At 51.8% G+C, this 16,206-nt stretch overlaps 2 protein-coding genes across 2 annotated transcripts in view; one reads left to right on the top strand and one right to left on the bottom strand.

Annotated features, from left to right (window-relative positions):
* The window catches only part of LOC130266098 (zinc finger protein OZF-like), a 793,423-nt gene extending 777,420 nt beyond the window's left edge, over positions 1-16,003 (top strand). Inside the window, exon 6 of the mRNA XM_056515414.1 lies at positions 15,840-16,003. Coding sequence (XP_056371389.1) covers positions 15,840-16,003 — 164 coding nt within the window. The remainder of the gene's footprint in view (positions 1-15,839) is intronic.
* Positions 1-16,206, bottom strand: part of LOC130266127 (uncharacterized) — a 1,034,314-nt gene that overhangs the window by 500,810 nt on the left and 517,298 nt on the right. The gene's annotated exons all lie outside the window — the stretch shown is intronic.

Here is a 16,206-nt window from a genome sequence, read left to right on the forward strand (position 1 = left end):
AATATTTCCAAGGCATTTGTTTCTGTACATTCTCTGGGACAATAATTAAACCAATAGTTTCCAAAATTGTGACAGCACATTGTTCAAGAGCTGACAATTGTTGTTCATTTTCAGATGCCAAGAAGATATCATCCATGTAATGATTTCCTAGGTTCAGCATGATTTAAAGAGGGCACAGTAAAAGCAAGTTTTCTTTCTCTTGTTCAGTCAATGGAACAGTAAAAAGACAATATTTTATTTCAATGATAACTATTTTCCATCTCTGTAGAATCATTGTGGATGTTAGGAGACCTGCTTGCAAAGCTCCCATTTTGGCCATCACAGCATTTATCTGCCATAAACTCTGCAAAAATCTCCATTTCCCTGACTTCTTTTTATCACAAAACCTAGGGTATTCCATGGGCTGAGGAATTCTTCAATATACTCAGCTTGCAGCTGTTCTGCTACTAAATTTTTGCAGGGCAGTAAGCTTTTCAATAGGGAGGGCCCAGACAGGCTTATCTGTAAACCATGCCAAGGCCACAACCATCACTCAGGATCCTACAGCACAGTGGTCCTTGCTAAAAGCCCCCAGTGATTTCTACACCCCATTGAGATAAACAATCTTGTCCCCATAAATTATACAGAGCATTGGCAACACAAGGCCTGATGTCAGCTTGTTGGCCCTCAGCATTTTTCACATTAATTACAACAGCAGACAGACCACCTACAGTTACATCACCCAATCCTACAACTCCAAAATCTGCTAGAGTGAGGGGCCATGACCAAGGCCAAAAAAGCAGTGAAATGACAGTCACATCTGCTCCTGTGTCAATCAAAGCTGTGATAATTATAGTCTCTGGATGATGTCCCTTGGCTGTGACAATGCACTGTTGTTCCAGATGATGTTCTGTCATTTCTTAAGTCCAAAATACCAGAGATGGTCCTGCATATCCCAAAACCTCCTGTGCCACGACTCCAGTCCACTGCAATTGGAACACAACTCACAAAAGGTATCAGTTGAACAATACAGGTTCCTTTTCTATTCATTTCATATTAATCTTCATAAAAACAGCACAATAAAAGAATATATTTTGTCTGGCTGACATTTAGACAGAACATTTAGTCAGCTATAACAATAGGGTCACTAACTGATACCATGGCATAAATTTGTTCCAAATAATCAGAATTAATAACACCTAAATGGACATTAATACCCTGAATAGTACTACCAGATCTTCCTACTAAAAGAGCATTTAAATTCTCCCCGATGGGACCATAACCTTACATATTAGATTTGTCAAAATACTCACTATGTCTGCAATGAATATATCAACTCCTACAGAGCCTCACAATTCAGTGAACTGCCTGGGTTTATCTTAGGCTTTACTTTTTGTTCATAATTATCTGGGCCCTGTGCCAAGACCAAAGGATCTCACTTGGTCTGTAAATCCGAATTAGTAAAAGATTTCTCTAAAGCCTTTCACTCAGCTAACTGTCTCCAGGTGTTCTGAAATACACTATATTGTACAAGTTAAAACAAAACTATAGCAAAATACATAATGAAATTATCTTATTAAAGCTGCCAGGTAAAAAGCAAGCAAACAAAATAACACAGTATCATCTGCCTATGCTGTGGAATCCATGTACCAATTACAGCTAAGCTTCAAATAACTGTGGGAGATAAAATTCAAGGTTACAGAACCTAGATAACTGCTCTGCAGTCTGGGCATGAAAATTAATTGATCTTCTACTAGCATCCAAGTAAAACATCTCAATAAATATTTTTACGTATAAGTCTCTAAATCATAACCTAGCAAAAAACCCAGCATCAAGTTAGTGCAATTCTATATGGTGAATTTTATCAACATTTCTGTTAAAGGCTAAATCTCGCCATGTCACATACACACAGGTAGCTCTAAATCACTCTAGTAAGTCCTACTAAAATCACAAATCACTAAAAGGACAAGGTTGACTTTAACAAACGTATTTCAATGTGTCTCTCAGACAGTCTGGTAACAGTGCAGCACAGCTCCAGCACTCAGAGCTGCTCGGCTGCTCTGCAGCGAGCGCCGGGGGAGAAGGAAGGGGAGGCAGGGGGTGAGGAGGGGGGGCTGCACCGCGCCGAGGAAGCCGAGCGGGGCAGGGCTCGGGGAGGCAAAAGAGCTCTGAGGAGCCGGGGGGGCCTCCCAGCCCAGGGAACCAACACAGTTCTGTGGGGCTTTTTTGGTTGGTTGGTTGGTTGGTTGGTTGGTTGGTTTTTTCTTTTTTTTCTTTTTTTTTCCTTTGTCCAGCAAATACCAGAAGCCCGAACTTTTTTAGCTGTACAGACATCTTGTTTTCTGTCAGATTGCAAACAATCCTTCTCATTACAGTCTTATCTCTCATTATTCAAAAGCAGAGGAAAAATAAATTATTTGGGCCTGAAGCTGCAACGGTGTCCTTGGTTCTCAGGCTAGAAAAGGATTGTTTTGTCTAATGAAACTGTGGAAGAGAACTTGATATGATGTTCAGACGAAGGCAGTGCAGAACTTGAAAAATAGGAAAGCTAAAACTTAAGGCATCAAAGGCAGGGATGAGTGTTGGAGACAGAGGCAAAGAACACACGATACAAAGGCAAAGAATGCACGAAACACCTGTACTGTGTTTCTGTCCCTGTTTGTGAAGTGACCACCCACTTCCTGGAAGGGGATGATTTTCTTTTCACATTGCTTTTCCCATTAATGTGTTTGAAAACACTCTTTTTATTGTGTCCCCCCTCTTTTTATTTCTGGCTGCCTACATCTCAAGGTGAGCTTTCAGCGTAACAGATTTCTCCCTACAGTGGCAAGAAGCAACTGTGTATTCTTCTCCTGACCTGGATTCCACAGGGCACACAGCTTCCTTTTCCCTTCTCTTTCCCAGAGAAGTTGCCTGTTCAGGCAAGCCAGCCTTGTGCCTCACCTCCTTGGCTTCCAGCATCTGGGAATCGCTGGCTCCTGTGCCCTTAGGAGGTGACGTTTCTGTGGAGAGTTAGGGACAGGCGTGCGGAAGACACCGGGCTGTACGGTTAGATAGAACCGCACCCCTCACAGTCAGACCCTCTGCTCCGGACCTGAGCTCACAGCCGGACGTGAGCTAGAGGAAATGACACTGGCTGCCCAAGCTATAAAGACCCTTGCAACCCCTCAATAAACGCCATTTGCTGTCCACCACATTGGTGTCCCGGAGCTGATGGACCGAGTGGCTCTGGGTTAGGGCCGCCGTGCCGGACTTGAACCAGGTCGTCACCCAACATGTTTCAAAAGGGACCAGCACTGATGGACCCCAGCACCTTCGAAAACATTTTCCCTGGGACCTTGCAGCCTGAAGTCTGCTCTCCTCATGGCCCCAGCGGAGGTTTTGCTGGCCCCTTTCCTCTTGTCAGAGGTGTGAACCTCGATGGATCTGTTGTGGCTGTGGCCGGGACGGGCGCCAATCCCCACTTGGCTCAGGGGGCTGAGCTGGTGAGTCCTGGGCTGTGGGGGCTCCCCCCTTTCTGTAAGGAGGCTCCCTGGGGAGGAAAAAGGCTCTGCCATGAGCCACGAGGCCTGGCCTGCGTTTGCCTGCTGCTCAATGGAGGGAAAGAAAGATGAAGACTTCATCAGGGCTCAACGGGAAATGACCTTTTGGTGCTTCTGGTTCTTCTCCCAGCTTTGCCAGCAGAGCAAGGTCTGTGCCCCTGCCACCCGCCGGCTCTCGGAATGCACCCAGAGCCCTCCCTTGTTTCGCTTCAGGAGACGCCAGGCGCCGCTTGAGCTCGAAAGGTCAGCGGCTGTTTCACTGTTGCATTTCTCGGCTTGTTAAAGCCCGTCCCAGCCCTCCGGTGCTGGAAGACACAAAATTCCCATGCCGAAGGAAAGGTATGGAGAGCTTGAAGAAGGCTGAAGGGAGCACTCGGATGACCCCTTTTGCCAAGAGATTTCTTCAGCTGAGGCTGCTGATAAGGACCAGAGTTTACAGCCCGCAATAGGTTTGTGCTTCTTTTATTTTTGGGGTCCTGCGTGGGACGTGGTCACTGGGTGCTGCACAGGCTCCGGCGAGGCATCAAAAACGCCCATCCCACACCCAAGGGTGCCAGAAGATCTGCTCCAACTCTGGCCTGTCCGCGGGGTGCTTGGACAAACACCAGCGGGCCAGATGTTCGCACTCTGGGGAGAGAAGCCAGGAAGCGCCGGTCACGGGCAGCAGGCTCCAGCCCGGCTGCGCCCCGGCGCCCGCAGGACCCGGGCCCCTGTGCCCCGTGCGGGACACGGCCACCCCCTTGAGCCGCGTGTGCCGCGCCCGGCCCGTCGGCACGGGCCGCCTCCTGCGGCCGGCCCTTGAGGGCACAGCGCCGTCCCGCCGAGCTGCGTGAGGGCCAGCCCGGCTGCCGTGCGCCGCCACCTGCCTCCGCTGCCTTCCTGGGGCCCGACACCGACCGGGAGAGACCTGGCGCCTGAAGAAGAGCTGCCCCGACACGATGGCGCGGTCGTCCCAGAAGGGGAGGCTCCCGCAGACCATTTCGTACAGCAGCACGCCCAGGGACCAGACGGTGGCCGAATGGCCGTGGTAGCAGCCAAGGCCGATCCGCTCGGGGCGGGCTGTACACGCGTGTTCCTGGGGGAGACGGGCGGCGCTGTCCGGGCGCAGCCGCTGCCTTGCAGAGCCCGGCGCCGGCTCCTGGCTGAGGCAGGGGCCGCGTCGGCGGCTCCCGCTGCCCCCGGAGCCACCCCACGTCCCCCGGGCAACTGGCCAAAGGCAAGACACCGTTCTGCAAGGCAAAGAAAGCCAGCGGAGCAGCCCACGGCCTTGCGGGCCAGGCAGACCGAGGGGCCGGATCCCGGCTTTTGCAGCGCCCTGTCTGTCGGCAGCCGGCTGGAGGCCGCAGCCCCGAGGCCAGGAGGGAATGGGGCCGTGCAGTGCCTGGCGCTGGGAGCAGGGCCCGGGCTGGGGACTCACCGGCAAATCGTGGGGAAGGCGCGCTCCTGGAGGAAGGTGCCGCAGCCGAAGTCGAGGAGCTTCAGCTCGCCGCTCTCCGGCTCCACAAGGGGGTTCTCCGGCTTGATGTCGCGGTGCAGGACGCCGCAGGCGCTGCAGAGCCACGCGGCCTCCAGCACCTGGCGGAAAAGCCAGCGCGCCACCTCCTCGCTCAGGAACTCCTGCTCCAGCAGGAGCTGCAGGAGATCCCGAGATGCCTCCGGGCGCTCCATCACCAGCAGGAAGCTGTCCGGCAGCTCAAACCAGTCGAGGAGCTGGATGATGGAGCGGCAGCCAGAGCCCACCTTCTCCATGAGCACGATCTCCATGGGAACACGGGTGCCGTCGGGCTGTGAGGAGGAGACAATGCCTGCAGCGGGCCTGATGCTGCCCTGTGGCTGCTGCCCTGCCCCTGCCTGGGATGGCCCAGCGCCCCTCCGGGCAGCCTCCCTGCTGCTTGGGCTTCCTGCCCGGCCCCAGGGGATGCTCGGCAGGCGCCCCCTGCCCGGCTCCACCACCGGTCCGTGGCATCGCCAGGCCCGCCATGCCCCGGCTCGCTGCTGAGCCCACGCCCGCTCAGGAGCAGCTGCAAAGCACACAGCGCTTTTTGAAGCCTCTGAAGCCTTTGGCATCAGAGGCACTGGAGGCGCCCTGGGACTAGGCTGCTATCAGGGGCCATGGCCTGGCCTGGGGATGCCCCTCAAGAGCCCCGGAGCAGCCTCACACAGCTCCTGGCCAGATCTCACCTGCTGTTAGAGAGGCCTTCGTGCTGCTCGAGGGCCGTCTTGGGGCAGCTTCCTGAAGATGGAGGAATCCTCTTGGTGTCTCGAGGGTCGGCTCCACCAGCAGGCTCGGGCTGTTGCCAGCTGCCACAACTGGCACAGCGTCCTGGCTGCTGTGGGCCAGCAACAGCCGGCTCCAGCACACTTGCTGCTCCCCCAGCTGCTCCTGACAAGGCTCCTCTGCACCGGGCTGGGCTCCCATTTGCACTGCTGGGCTTTCCCTGGCCACATCAATGGTCAGGCTTACGCCCGTGAGTCCAAGGTAGCTGGGAGACCTGTACACGGGCTCTGCACCTTCCGCAGGCTGACAGGTCTCACTGAGCCTCTGCCAGGGATGGAGGCTGTCAGAGATAGCAGAGGCTCCTGGCAGGATGGAGGCTCTCTGACAGCCTGAGGCCCCTGCATGGATGGCGGCTCTCCACTGCTGTGCCATCCTTGCAGGGTTGAGGCTCTCCCTGGGGTGGAGCGAGGCCTCTCCGAGGGATGGGGGCTTCCCGTGGAGCTGGACGAGCCACAGCGGGGCAGGTGGCCCCGCTTCACCAGCTCCTCCAGTTCTCTCCACAGCGCCCGCCACATCCCAGAGTAGAGCGGCGCACGTGTCCCGTTGCCATCCCAGAGCAGCAGCATCAGATGCTGCAGCTCCTGGCCCACGGCCACCCAGGGGCCGCACAGCAGGGGCTGCCCAGGGGGCTGGCGGGAGCACGAGGCCGCTTGCCAGGGCCCGCCCGAGGCCTGCAGGGCCCGGGAGCCACAGGGGCCCCAGGCTTCCTCCGGAGCCTCTGGGCCGCACCGCGGGGCGCCTGCTGCGCTTTGCTGTCCCTGTCTGCCGCCCCCGTGGCTTCCAGTGGCCAAGGGCCATCAGGAAGCCACAGTGGCCAGCAGCAGGACAAACGCAAGCGTCAGCCCGTCACCGTCACTCGTGGCTCCGGCGCGTCCCATCGCGGCTTCTCTGGCAGCTGCGGGTGCCGCCCCTCTTATACAGCGACAGCGCGCAGCCCCGGTCCCGGTTATTGTGGGGCGGGACTGGGGAGGGACTTGGGGGGGACTCCGCGGGGGGATCGTGGTTGCGCGGGGAGGGCGGGGTCCAGGTGGGGAACACTGGGTGCTGCGGGTCTGCCCGGCAACCGGTGAGTCATCAGAGCTGCTCTCTCTGATTGGCTGAAACTTCTCCATCGCATTGTCTGATTGGTGAGGAGAGGCCCGGGAGTTGAGAGAAGGGAGAGATCCCGCCCCGAGCACCGAACGGGAACAACAGACCCAGCCTGGGCGCAGGGAGGGAATTTATTACCAACCAAATCACAGCAGGACAAGGAGAACAGAGAGAAATCTCGGCAACCCCGTCCCGCCACACAACGGGGATCACCACGGCCACGGATCACCAGGGCTCTGCCCAACGGGCCACTGGGGATCATCCAACACCGATCCTCCCATGGGGGATGGAGCTGGAGCAGAGCACAAGCTCTTCCCACACTCGGGGCACTCACAGGGCTTCCCTTAGTGGAGCCTCCGTTGGTGTCGGGTCAAGTGAGAGCTCTGTGAGAAGCTCTTCCCACACTCAGGACACTCGTAGGGCCTCTCCCCGGTGTGGGTGCGCCGGTGGACAGTGAGATTGGAGTTGTGCTTGAATCCCTTCCCGCAGTCGGGGCAGCGGAAGGGCCTCTCCTCTGTGAATCCGCTCATGTAGGAGGAGATTGGAGCTGGTCTGAAACCTCTTATCACACACAGGACACTCATAAGGCCTCTCCCCAGTGTGGATCATCTGGTGCTGGATCAGATGGGAGCTCCAGCTGAAACCCTTCCCACATTCCAAGCACTTGTGGGGCTTCTCCCCTCCATGAGGCTTCTCCACCAGCTCTGAGCTCTGCCTGCATCTCCGGCCACCTTCCTAGCTCAGGGAGGGTCTTTCCTCCTCATTGCAGCTCCCTGGGCTGGGTTTCCCTCTCCTCATGAGGGATTTCTGGGGCTTTTCCTTCTGCTCCGTCTTTGCACGCATTGGGAATGAAAAATCCTGGTTTGGGAAAAAAAAACAAGAAGAGAGCTCCATGGACTGGGAGTCCCTCCTTTCCCAAGTTCAACTCAGGAAATCTTTGGGCAACTTGCATCTGTATAAAGCTCCGAAACACTAATATTCAGACCCAAAATCTTCCTGTCTTGATTTGAAATGCAGATGTCTGCTAAGAAAGGCAGGAGTGCCTCTTTAAAAAGGATAACGTAAACCCCCTCCCTCAAAATTATTATCATTTTGAATTTAAGGGGCTCTAAGGCAAAGAGACAGGAATAGGAAGAACAGTTATTTACTAGGATAATTAAAATAGAAAAACAATATTACAAAGAGCAAAGAACAAACCCAAAACACTCACCAAGTCAGAATACAACCTGACAATCCGTTGGTAGCAGTCCCGTTAAATGGTGGCTGCAGTCCTCCTGGAGTGGCAGATGTGCTTCAGTTCAAGCAGTGATCCTGTAGAAGGATGCAGTTTTCCTCTGAAGCTCCAGTGATGATGTGGAATGGTCTGGTTTTCCTCTGGAATCCAGGGGAAAAAGGCTGCTTTGGTGTTCATCATCTCAGTTTTTATCCAGGTAGGAGAGGCTCGGCTCCTCCCCTGGCTGGAGCATTTCCCAATGGGATGATGTAATTTTATCAGTCATGCAGTGGAACTCAATGGCCCATTAGCACATGATATATCCCTGGAGGAAGGATGGGTTGTGGAAAAGATAAATATTACTGCTGCACCTGGTTTTAACAGATGGCTCATTAGCAGATAATATCTCTCACAGAGATAAGGAACACTGCCCCACCTGGATTCAACAGATGCTGATAAAATGCGTACTTTTGGTCACATCCTGTATTGAAAGACAAAGTTTTATTCTGAATTTTATTATTCTTTTAGGTTATTAATAAAAGTTTCCTTTACATTCTTTAAGTTTTAAGCCTGCCTTGCTTTTGCTCCCAATCCCATCTCACAGCAGGAAATGAGTGTATGGAAATTGACAAATCAAAACCACTACACCACCTTACTTCTGCTACTGACTCCATTTTAGAAACTTTTTTTTATATTTCTTCTGCCTCGACTCAATGGTGTGCCTTCTTCTTTTATTCCATCCTCTGTCTTTTTTTCCCTACAGGTGTCACCGTAACCTGCTCCTTCCTGAGCATGCAGATTGGCCAGGAAAATCCAGAAAGAAAATGTGGAGGCCAAGGCCGTTGCAGAATAGGGTTCCCATCAGCCAGACACACAGCAGCCATTGCCAGGAAATGTCACTTCCCAGCCCACGGTTTCAAGGATGCTGTGGTAGTGCCACAGCAGAAGACCCTCGTTGCTGTGCTGGAACAGGTTTCCTCCAGAGGAAAAGGTGGTGTTCCTATGTGCAGGGAACTCTGTGGTACCAGCAGTGGAGGAGCAGGATGAGGAAGATCTGCAGCCTTGGGATATTTCTGCAGGAGCCTTCACCCCTGGCAGAGCCTCGGTGAGAGCTGCCAGAGTGCAGAGGGAGGCAGCCCTTTGCACAGGCATCCCTGCTCCCTCAGAGCCACGGCTGTGAGACAAACAGCCTCATCCCTGAGGATGCAGATGGGCAGGAAATGCCTGGAAGTATAAAGGGGAGCCCAGCCATGTACAAGAAGCTGTTCCCAGAGGCAAGTGTCCCAGCAGGAAGTGTCCTGGAGCCACTTGTGTTCAGCCACTCAATATCCCATGCTCTGGATCAAGGAGGTGACAAAGAGCCTGGAGGGAGCATGTCCAGGACAGCTGAACAGACTGGACAGAGGGATATTCTGGGTGCTGGGAGCACTTGGATGTGGGACCAGCCAGCTCCTGCTGCCTTTTGGTGGTGCCTGAGCAGGGCTGTGACGATGCCAGGGACATCCTACAATGACATCTCCCCTGTCCGTCTGGGCGTGCGCTCGGTCCCAAAGCTCACCCTGATCCTGGATCTCAATCTCACTCCATGGTGAGACACACTCACCCTCCTGGATTTAACCTCATCCCAGTGCCAGACTGGTGCAGCCCCAGAGCCAACCTCAAGGCCAGGCCTAAGGCAAATGGCACATTTAGCCTTAACCCCAATTCCAGCTCTAATCTAAAGCCCAGCCGCAATTCCAGCCCCTTGCCAAATGCTCAGCCCTAAACCAAATGCCACGTTTAGCCCTAAGCCCGAAGCCAGCCCCAATTGCAACTCTAAGCCCAGCCTCCATGGCAGTCTCAAGCCCTAAGTGCAGCTTTGGGCACCAGCCCACAGTCCAATGCCAGCTTTAGCCTGAACTCCCAAACTCAGCCCCAGTTCCTGCCCTAAGGCCAACACCATTCTTGGACCTAAGCCCAATGGCAGCTCCAGTCGCACTCCCTAGCCCAAGCCTGGCTCTAAGATCAAGGCCACTGTGATAAATATATTACAGTGTTGGCTTTAGCAATTGTTAGAATCAATACGATGTCTTTTATAAGGTTTACTTCTGTAAAAGAAATTTTAACAAAGTAAAAAATTATCAGGACTGGGACAACTGCACTCGGTTGAAAAAGGTGAGATAGGGGAGGAACTGGGTTAAAAACTTTGAATATGTCTCTAAAGCATAGCCTCATTTTTGTCCTCATTGTCCCATCTGCATCTGCCTCTCCCTTTGCCCTGGCTGAGGTACCTGGAAGGTTCAGATTTCCTGATCCACCTACTGCATGTCCCCTTTAATGTGCACCCCTCCCACGATATTAGTCTTACTGCTTTCACTCCCTCCTCATTTTCTCAAGAATTGTGTTTACAATGTTTTAATTACTATTGACTCAATCTCTTTTCCTGGATCCCCTTTGGTTTTGGAATTATTCTTGAAAGGAATGTTAGATTTGTCTTTACAAATGAGCTGTGGATCTGCTGGTAGATAAGACCAGCATTGAGAGATAAAAGAAACAATGGGATGGATTACAGTGATTGATGAATGGAAAGAGAAAATTGCCTTTAAAAACAAAGTGTAGGTTTACTGATAAGTGAAACAGGATATTGAAAGAAGAAAAAAGCAATGGGGAAAAGCTGTGACTTCTATAAGAATTAAGAATTAAAAGGGGGGGTTATAATTAGAAGGGAATCATGTGTGTGAGGCGTTCCGGGATGTCTGTACATCTCCAGTATCTCAGTGGATGGAAAAGGAGATAGAGAAACACGGCGGGGAAAATAGGGTAAAAAGGAGGCTGCGTCCTCCAAAAATTTGAGAGATCACAGAGGAATAGCCCATGTGTCTCCCTTTATTCAAATAAAGCAAAGCAGAACTCTTCTGTCTCCTTTTTGGACATTAACTTCTGGTGTTTTTGGATTAATTTTCCTGACATTCTCAGTGACCTCACTGCCTGTCCTTGTAACTTAATTCTGTAATTCCAATGATAAATGGATGTTTTTGCCCCAGCAGTGTTAATTTGCATTTCTAAAGCTCCCCCCTGACTAACTGGAACCCATGTTTCTCTTGCACAGCAGCCATTGCATGACTCACATATGGCCCCCCACAATCTGCTTTTTAATTGACATCCTTACTGTTAGAGAGTCAAGACATTATTTGATTCTTGCGAAGATGTGCAACAGAAATAATTTCTTCCACACATCGCCCGGGTGTGCAGAGAAAATCATTCCATGACACGGGAATTGCACTGGATTTTTCCGAAATTTCATACAGTCTGAGTCCATTGAAATACATTGGATTGATGTTCATTCCTTCCAAGTTGTGTAGTTCTTAGTATCTAGTTTACTATAGGACCCGGATTTCTTTGCCTCTGATTCTGTCCTTCTGATGTTAATTTGGTCCCACTCCTGGATTTCCTTCTCAGCCTTTTCCAGACCAGGTGTCTCCAGCAATGCCCAGGGCTGTGTCTGGGGTGGGTGTTCCTTGATGTTTGCTAATGGCCGTTGATGTTTTGTTAATGGTCGTTACATTTGTGGGTCTCTTTTGGGCCATTCCCAGTTTGTTGGGATATTAAACTGATCTCTGTTGAACCGTGTAACATTCCTTTAAAAAACCCTTTAAAATTCCTTTCCCCAATGCAAAGCAAACCAAGCCCGAGTCCAGAATTAAGATTTTTTTTTTATTTTTAATTTAGATTTTGTATATATTCCAGCAATCGAATCCCAGGCAGCCCAGTGTGTGAGTGTAATGGAGAGCCAGAGTGGAATTGTGCCATTGTGTTCCCCAGCAGCTGTGGCAGTGCAGGCACAGAAAGCAGCGAAGCTGCAGCAGTGGCAGCAAGGATTGGCCCCAGTGGCTGGAGATGCCAAAGGAGGGTGCCCAGGCAGAGGATTTGAGCAGAGGATTTGAGCAGAGGATGTGTGGGCAGGCACAGGGGCTTCCCCCGATGTGGAGCCCTGGCTGCTGCTGCGTTGCCTTCAGTGCAGGCTCAGTGGGGCCTCCCATGCTGGTGCTGCAGCCGGGAAGTGCAAATCTGCAGGGCTTGAGAGCCCCTGAGCCCAGGGTGAGGGGTCCCCCCCGTGCTGAGCTGTGCTGGGGCTGTTTCTGTGCTCAGGGACACTTGGGATGGGCCATGCCACTTGGCCACCAGTGGTGCTTCTCTGCACTCCTTAGGCAGAGTGTAATCTTGCTCTAATTCCCTTTCCTTAATCACAGCGTGTCTTGGAACTCTTTTCCCTTCTCCTGCCCTTGCAGACCCATCCATGAACACATTTTGTCCCTCAGGCCAGGGAATCTCTCCCAGCCTGGCTCTGGAGCTCTATCACTTGAGTGCAGCCATGGGTTTGTTCCCAGCCCCTGTGCAGGCTGCTCAAACAGAAGGCTGGGTTAAACCCTTCCCCTGTCGTCAATTCTAAATCCTCCTGTGCCACTGAACAAGTTTCATTCTGTAATCACCGAGCACTGCTCATCCATGCAGAGGCTCTTTTGGTTATCAAAGCTTTAACTTGGTGCCAGAACTTGAACACCAGGAGATCCTCCTGCCATCGGTTTTTGTGCCTCAGGTCCCATTAAAGCTGTGGCTGCGCAATTCTGCAGACAATGAGGCCACTCTGGCCACTCTGGGTTAAACATTTTGTCACAAGAATCCCTTTGGAATGGCCCTGTTTAACATCCACTTTTTAAAAGCGAGATTGACTCTCCTTGTAAGTATTTAAAGGTTTAATAAAAGGCAATAAGAGACAAACAATAAAGCAAAAGGTTACACCCACAGGGTACTTGGCCTCCAGACAAGAGCCTACCTAACTCAGAAAGCACTTCCTTAATGCATCAACCTCTTGCATATTCATCGGTCTTTCATGCATTGTTCAAACACATTCCCCTCCAACCTGTAAATCAACATTTTTTTCCTTCCCTGGAGGTCTGGTGTCCCATAATCCAAGAATGTGAAACATTTCTTGATTATCTTTTCTATCATTCTCGGACTTAATTACATGAACAAAAGCTTTTTACCTCACCATGTTATAGTCCAAGAAAAATATATTTATAGCTGTACTATTTATAAGTTTGGTTAATAGCAAAGCTAAAAGAAATTTTATTAATACAGCAAGTTTTCCAACATTATACATGTAGCATTAATTTTAATATTTACCAAAAGCAATAATATAATATGTACGTGTTGGGGGTTGAGTGTTTTTCTATTACTGTGTCAGTTTAAAGAATTTTTTCCCTTTATCATGCCAATGGAACTGGCCAGGTTACACCCAGGACCTTCTAAGGACTGTAGACAAAAGGGGTAGGTGAGATTGGCTTCGAGAGGGGCACTCGTGCTTCCGGGAGCTCAGAGGAGGATCCTCCGGTCTGGAGCCACGCGGCGGAACGCAGGAGAGCCAGACCCTCTGCCATCACCTGCCCTGCATCTGCCCTGCTCCAGCCTCCAGTCTCTGCGGACACAGCTGAGCACCAGAACCCAAACGGTGAGCGAGGAGCTGCCCGCTCCAGCCGCTCCCCCCCTGAGACCGGCGCGGCCGCGGCCGCCCCTTCCCGCCTCCGCTCCCGCCGAGAGAGAGCGTGCTCACAGCTAAAGAAAGGACTGGAACCGAGTAATCTGTTCTGTTTTGTTGGTAATTTTAACAACTGCTGTTGTTTCTGCTTGTACGGTTAGAGATATTGGTAAAAGAGCTGTTATTCCTACCCCCTTATCTCTGCCTCAGAGTCTTTGATTCAAACAATTATAATACTTGGGGGGAGTGGAATTAAAGTCTCTATTTCAAAGGAAAACTTCTGCCTTTATCGGCAGACACCTGCCCTTCAACCAGGACAGTACTATAACACACACACAGTTCCAATTTCTTTTCTGAGTCTGGAAGAGCCATGACTGGGACACCAAACATTTTGGTTTTATTTAATTTTCTGAAGTTATGCTGTTTCTTGAATCCATACCACAACATTGAGGCTGTCTGGGTTTAAGAACTCATACAATGTTCTGACTCGAACAGAGAATCCTCAATCCAGGTCCTGCAATTCCTTATTAGTTCTCAGAATTGTCTCAACTCCATTTTATTGCTGGGTAACGTTACTTGTGAGATTCCCAGGTCCTTCTCTGGGTCAATACAGCACAAACCTTCAGTCAATACATGTGGCAAATATTTAACCTTTTCCTTTCTATATGTGCTTTTTTTTCCCCAAGTACGGAAAGATGCTTTTTAGCCTGAGCATTCAGCCATTTCACAGAGGCTTCTTCTACTTGGCTGAAGTACTTGAGAGGTACAGACTTCCCAATGCACCCACTGCATCCCCCCCTTAATATGCATCCCCCTTTTGTAAAGCTAATGATATTCATGGCTCTGTTAGGTCTTTGTTCTCCTTCTGAGAGTTCATGAATTTAGCAGGACGTTGGCTGAGCAGCAGTCTGTGTGGTCAATTAATAACATTTTCTGAACCCAATGGCTTCTGCTGTCACTTCCTTATGTACCCGTCCCTGGGCCTATGTCCAAGGGGATTCCCAGCATATGTTTGTAAAGACACTTTCGGGTTCTTCCTTCCATGGGGGTCCAGGCAGAGCCGCAGGTCCCAGCGCTCCCCACCTGGACCCCACCTGCGCCCCCCCGGGCCCAGCGCCCCCCGCGAGAGGAATTTGGGGAGGTGGGAGGGGGCAGCGCCAAGGCCGGGCCCCCCCGTGCTGTCGTGGCGGGAGCGGCTGCAGTGGGGACCGAGTGCGGGCGGGAGCGGCCGAGAGCCCAGCGCTGCCCCAGCTCCATCCCTGCCCCTGCGCTGGGATGCTGTGGGTGTGGGGGGGAAGAGGGAGCCGGCAGTGGGTGCTGGGCCTGGGGGCAGCAGGAGAAGAAGGGACAGAGAACAAGAGTTGAAGAACAAAATTTTCCAACGATGCACATTGGAGGAGAAGGCGTGATTGTGCAGAAGAAGGAGGAATAGTAGGAGAAAGAGGAGTGTGAGGAAAAGTGGGGACAGAGGAGGAGGAAGAGGAGGAGCAGAAACGGGAAAAACCACAAGGTTCCACCCCTCCCTGTATCTGCAGCCTTCCCCCCACCCCCGGAGCGTTGCAGCCCCCCACATGCAGCAGGTGACTGCAGACAGGCAGTCCCTGATTTTCACTGCGGTGAAACTTGGTGTTTCTGAGCTTCATTGGAGTAAATGTTGGTGCTTTGTTTTTTTATGGGGCCTGAATATTTATATTTTGTAGGAGGTTTTGGCGGAATCTTGCTTTTTGGGGAGTTTTTTATCTGTTTTGTGATGTTTGAAGGGTTTTTGGGCTGAGTCTAGGTGTTTTTGAGGTTTTTATAGACACAAGATGCTCACTGTCTTCCTGAGATGAACTTGGGCAAGGAGGAACCCCCATTCCAAGGCATGTTTTTCTGTTTTTTTTTCCCCAAACCAGGATTTTTCGTTCCTAAGGCGTGGGCGGACGGAGGAGGAGGAAAAGCCCCAGAGATCCCTCAGGAGGAGGGGCTGCAAACCCAGCCCAGGGAGCTGCAATGAGGAGGAAAGACCCTCCCTGAGCCGGGAAGGCGGCCGGAGATCCAGGCAGAGCTCAGAGCTGGTGGAGAAGCCTCATGGAGGAGAGAAGCCCCACAAGTGCTTGGAATGTGCGAAGGGTTTCAGCCAGAGCTCCAACCTGATCCGGCACCAGAGGATCCACACTGGGGAGAAGCCCTATGAGTGTGGGAAATGTGGGAAGAGCTTCATGACTGTTTCTGTTCTTATGTGGCACCAGGTGATCCACACTGGAGAACGGACCTACACCTGCTTGGAATGTGGGAAGAGCTTTGGGTGGATGTCCTACCTGAAAAACCATCAGCACATCCACACCGGGGAGAGGCCCTATGAGTGTCCTGAGTGTGGGAAGACACAGAGCTCTCACTTGACCTGACACCAGTGGAGGCACTGCTAAGGGAAGCCCTGTGAGTGCCCGGAGTGTGGGAAGAGCTTCGTGCTCTGCTCCAGCTCCATCCCCCATGGGAGGATCGGTGTTGGATGATCCCCAGTGAGCCACGTTGGGCAGAGCCCTGGTGATCCATGGTCCTGGTGATCTCCGTTGGGTGGGGGGAACGGGTTGGAGAGATTTCTTTCCTC

This window comes from Oenanthe melanoleuca, unplaced genomic scaffold, assembly GCF_029582105.1.
Source record: "Oenanthe melanoleuca isolate GR-GAL-2019-014 unplaced genomic scaffold, OMel1.0 S001, whole genome shotgun sequence".
In the NCBI taxonomy this organism is placed as follows: Eukaryota; Metazoa; Chordata; class Aves; order Passeriformes; family Muscicapidae; genus Oenanthe; species Oenanthe melanoleuca.